At 41.0% G+C, this 5,162-nt stretch overlaps 2 protein-coding genes across 2 annotated transcripts in view; one reads left to right on the plus strand and one right to left on the minus strand. All coding sequences in view use genetic code 11, as the record gives it.

Annotated features, from left to right (window-relative positions):
- The window catches only part of EGR_10742 (hypothetical protein), a gene marked incomplete at both ends in the record, with an annotated part of 8,541 nt that extends 7,415 nt beyond the window's left edge, over positions 1-1,126 (minus strand). The window contains 2 exons of the mRNA XM_024499991.1: positions 335-508; positions 916-1,126. Of these exons, the coding sequence (XP_024345595.1) occupies positions 335-508; positions 916-1,126 (385 nt within the window). The remainder of the gene's footprint in view (positions 1-334; positions 509-915) is intronic.
- Positions 1,127-3,006: 1,880 nt separating this feature from the next.
- On the plus strand, positions 3,007-4,259 carry EGR_10743 (hypothetical protein; the record flags this gene model as incomplete). The annotated part of the gene is made up of 4 exons (XM_024499992.1): positions 3,007-3,073; positions 3,410-3,468; positions 3,860-3,967; positions 4,176-4,259. 4 exons carry the CDS (start codon positions 3,007-3,009, stop codon positions 4,257-4,259), a joined length of 318 nt encoding a protein of 105 aa, XP_024345596.1.
- Between the last annotated feature and the right edge of the window lie 903 nt (positions 4,260-5,162).

The raw sequence follows: 5,162 nt of genomic DNA on the forward strand, positions 1-5,162 counted from the left end.
AGCCCTCTTAGAACATGTTTCACCTCAACAAACCCGGTTAGTGCTGTCATTGTAAATGCAACGGTGGCTACATTTAGCGATATGGGTTGTCTTGTGCAATTCCTGAAGAGCCTTGGTGACTACCCTAAATGTCCGCTGGCTGCTGTAGGAATAAATTGGCGACTGTGGTGCATCAGGAGTTATCAGTGGAAGCTTAAGTGTTGCGAAATGTTAAGATGGGCCCGTTTCGACGTGATCTCCAAAAGAATTGAAGGAGTTTGTGATGGTGACCCTGTTCAGACTAAGATAATACCCGAGTGATTGTATCTCCTATGCATGTAACAGAGGTAATAACTTTGCTTTTGTTTCTGATTTGTTTGTTTGGGTAACTTAGTTAAGGGGACCTTAGGTAAGCCATGCGAATTTATGTATTTGTCATTCAACAGTTTTACACTATGAGATGTCACATTGTTACTGTTAAATGAATTTGAATGAGCAACGACTGGTGCGAGTCCAGCATTTTGAAATCCTGTAGTGGGAAAATATTTACTCGGTAAGGACAGCTTATTGACCGTGATATTTTCCACGGATGAAACAAGTGGTAATTTACATTAACTCACGCAAAAGTTGAAGCGAGTGCTACCGCCATGCAAACAAATACAATTCCAAAAGTTGCTAGAGTCGGGGCGGATCCGCCAGTTGAGGCAGAGCTTTCTACCTCTCCTGTGTATAAAATAGTCTGATGACGACATCGCTTAACATGTGAAGGTTGCTCAACAGCAGAATAAGTGGAATCGTCATCGACAATTGCCATATATTAAATAGCTCAATATGTGCTCTTAAACTATGACGTAAAAAATGCAGCCAGGAAAAGGAGTCCGTTAGCAACACTCCTCAATGCGGAGGTGTATATCATAATAGCAAGCACTAGCTTACCAGTGGGTGGTGTTTTGATCTTTCCCACGTAAGACAAAAAGCTGACTTGACCTCTAAGTGCCACTACATGTACATCGTGTGAGGTGCAAGGGTTCACTTTGGCGAAGGTGATTGCTCCAAGTGAAAAATTTACTACTTTTTGAATGGAGAGTCGAGCGGTTTCAAAATGAATTGCAGTTAGTGCGATTTGGTTCACGTGGAGTACAGCCATGCTTTTGATGTCCCAACTTATCTGGTAAGTCAGAGAACCGATGCGACTCAAGTTGATATAACACGAATGCCAGGTATCTCATGTCCTTTCGCATTTGTTGTCAAGAGTTCTAAAAAGCACTAAAAGATGTGTAATTGAGCAAACTTGTTCCAGTTATTTATTTTCGCTTAGCCACGAAAATTCAAAGCTTTTACCCTTAGCATACTGACAATAATAGTGGTGAGTAGAAGAATCTTACAATATTCACACCTTCAAAAGGGATGGGAGTTATTAAGGAAAATGTAGTTTAACACCATAGAAGCCGACTCCAAATGTTCGACAATACTGTTTGATTTACTTTACTCAAATGCATGCGTAAAGGTGCCATCCGACCAGATCTAGTGATTGTTATTTACAGCCTACGTCCCCATCACTAGTTCCATTATTCAGTTTGAACTAAAAGATTGAATTGGGGAAATGCTAAGTGGAGTTATCGCTCCCTTGTTGAAATTGGCATGACCTAAAGCGCATATCTTAAGCAGTCCGAGACCTGTGTAGAAAACGCCTATATGCTGACTTATAAAGTGTGTTTTTAGGGTAGGGTTAATGCTTAGGCTGCATTGCTACGACTCTGTGTCATCGCTTCCAAAAAATACCAGTAGGTAACAGAGAGGGATTATGCAGTATTTATTGAAAACTAAGGGGAATACGAGGACTTTAAATGCAATAAACGCGGTATAATGGAAATGGGCGCATCATTGTATTAAGCCGGGCACCAGAACAATGAATGAGATTCGTCGACACAATGAGGGCCAACATTTGACAAATGTGTCTTCATGTGTGCTGATTAGAGCCAAATTTTTAAAATCCATCTTACCACTGTCTCTTCTGCATGCAGTGGCAAAAAGGTAGGTAACAAATACAATGGGCCAGAGTTGAACCGCCATCTTTATTCCACTCCAAAAATGCTTTGCATTTACAACCCATGACGACCCATTTATGGAAATGCTCCGCACCCACATCAGCCTATTAGATATCAAGTTTTTGACCCAATAGCAGACCTATGTATTCATTCAATGAATGCAAGTAAATGTTGATTTGCGTGGGCGATTCCACTTTCAGCACCCGTGCTTGCAAGCATCTGTACGCTTTAAGGCGATTTGTAAAATAGAATGGCAGAATGAAAACCAGGGCTAACTTTTTCATCACTTTGAAGTTACCTATTGTGTGAGAGGAGTGCTTTGAAATCTATACCACCTTGTAATTGACCTTTCCTTATTCAGGAACTCGTCATGCATGGGGGATTGAAATTGCGGCGCCTTCATCACGAATAGCCAACCCCTCGTTTAGTTTGCAAAGGTAAAACGCACTCTGATTCATTGCTGTTCGACGCGAGGAAATTGTGACTTGAGCTTGTGATGCGCCTTTTGACGCAGGACCGTTTCGTCTATGTTCCATTATATCTCTCATGCAGTTTCCACCACAATTTACTTGTACTTCACGGTGACATTACCAGTGCATATCAGTGTTGTTAAATGACACTTTTTGTTTCACCATGTTGCTATATTAATTAACCTTTTATTTCAAAAATAAAAATTATGGACAGTATTTGCTAGATTATACTGATATCCATTTGGCTATTTAGCCGAATAGCCAATAAATTAACTTCTCCTAAAACGCTCAAGCTTTTTACTCACTTTGTCAACAAAGGGTGATTACTTTAAATTTCTGACAAAAAGGCCTGTTCTTAGATACTTAATGGCGAATTGGTGTAGTGCCTTTAGTCAATAATGACTCTGCAAAAGACCCTACCAGTATGAAGCACCTGTTTCAACTAACACAGCCAGCTTTTGAAAAGGCACAAGCTTAGGCTTTAACATTCCGAAGGTCAGCGATGATTTATGCGTAATGAACGTCTTGTCGTCTACAAACTTCTTCGTTCGAAACGCATAACTTCGTACATGGTCGGTACCTATTTAATACATCATGATGCAGTGAGATTTGTAGATAAGTTTTAGCTTACCAATGTAAGGAAGAAAACCATATACCTGCCTACTCTGGGACACCTTAAAGGGAAAGCGCAGAAGACGGTTCTAAAAAGACAGTGTTACGGGATGCTTGTATCATTTAAATGTTCCTCTGAGGGGAAGCGAGGGCAATCAACGCTTACTACGTGTTAAGTGTGTCGTCGGAATTCCATGGGGTGGAGAAGAGCTTTGCACCTAAACCTCCATAAACTTGTGCTAACTTTTGTCAGCTCTCAAAATAGCCCCTTCTCTAATGCTTTAACCTGTTCTTTTGTAGCACATAAGGGTCGGGGTGAAGGAGATAAACGAGGTACATCATCAATTATTGACCGACAGGTTAATATTTTAATTCGTTAATCAATGAAGTATTAAATCAACTGCAGTTTTATTTCTCGCTTAAAGAAAAGTTCCAAACGCTCTCGACTTACTCATAATCTGTACAAAATGCTCATTTTCTGCTTTAAACTTCACCACCAACAACTCTCTCAATTATTCGTTCTTGTTTTTGTCCACTATCAATACTGCATTTGACAATCCCATCATTTAGCTTTTGGCCCTTTCACACTCACTCAGTACACGTAGAGCTTTAGGTCTGTCTCCCTCTGGATGCCTTTGCACATGGAAGTCAACATCTTCTCTTCTTATTGCCCCTATCTGCACAAACGCGATCACTGTCATCGAGGAAATTACAACCGGTTCTGACATAGAGATCCCTTTTCTTCTTCAGGCATTCTACCTCTACGCCAGCCACCAATTATCCATCCTCCTCTGTCTCTGCATCGTCATCTGCCTCCGCCTCCTTCGCTCACCCAATCCACATCCACAGCTGCAACTAGTAACAGGACATTAATGGCTACGTCCTTTGATTCCCATTATCTCTTATTCCATGACCCCTATAGAACACAGCCTACTGCCAGCGCAACTTTCTCTTAACACAAGTTTTAGAAATGTTAGAAATGTGTAAATGTTATCTTTACACACCCAAGTCTTCATTTTGCTACTTATACTTACTGCCAATGGTCCACATTTCCACACTTTCTCAGGTCTCATCTTCAGCAGTCAGTCGGGAGTATGGTCTGACCCACCAGTACTGTCGTGCTGGTTTCGGTGACGAAGACACGGCGTGATGAAGAAGGAGTTCAAATGTGACCTCTTCGACTATCTGCCTGTGAGCCGGTGGTTAGATATACTTGAACAAGCTAAGAGGTGGCAGCTATCACCCTCCACTGTGGCATGCACTCCCATCACATTGTCATCCCTATCCACTGTGTCAGTGGTGTTGGTAATGGCTTTGGCTGGTATCCACTTACGCACACGAACACACACCTATCCATCCAAAGCAATGCCTCTCCTTGAGTCCTCTTCAATATCACTCCATAATACTGGTTGATTTGTCACTTTGACAGTCCTATTGCTTACTCCCCATTTCTTGCCACTTCGTTCAAATCGTAAATCGCTTCTAACTAAAACCCAAATCAAAAGGCTGTACTGCCTTAAACAGTAGCAACACCAGCCAGTATTTATGGGTTTGTGAAAAAAACAACGCTTCTTGTTTCAGGCTTAGCTAACTCAAATCGACTTTGAGCAAAGTGAGTGCATAAGGAGTTCTCAAGGCATTGAATGGACACCAATTTTAAAGTGAATGAAGCCACAAAGATAATATTTTATTCACGATGGCTTTGTATTCCTGCCCATCATTCTGTGAAAAACACTGTTTCTGGTGACCCGACGCTTCCAGGAATTAAGGTGATACAGTTTGTGGAATGCATTTCTCACCTTTATTAAAGAGAATACTCTAATCTTTGAATGTAAACCATAAATACTAGTCTGCTGTTTATGTGGTCTTATCCCTCTTTTGACTTTTAAATGAGCCACTCATGTCATAAAGTTCGGGAAAAGCTGTCACATTTCCATTCTACGCTAACGGTGATTTACACAGACTTAGTGCTGAAAGTTGAGTTCTTGTTGATTGTGCATGCTTGAAAGCCCCCGATTGATGGAAGAAAATATGCATCTACAAATTATGATAA

The sequence above is a fragment of the Echinococcus granulosus genome, assembly GCF_000524195.1.
Source record: "Echinococcus granulosus chromosome Unknown EG_S00261, whole genome shotgun sequence".
NCBI lineage: Eukaryota > Metazoa > Platyhelminthes > Cestoda > Cyclophyllidea > Taeniidae > Echinococcus > Echinococcus granulosus.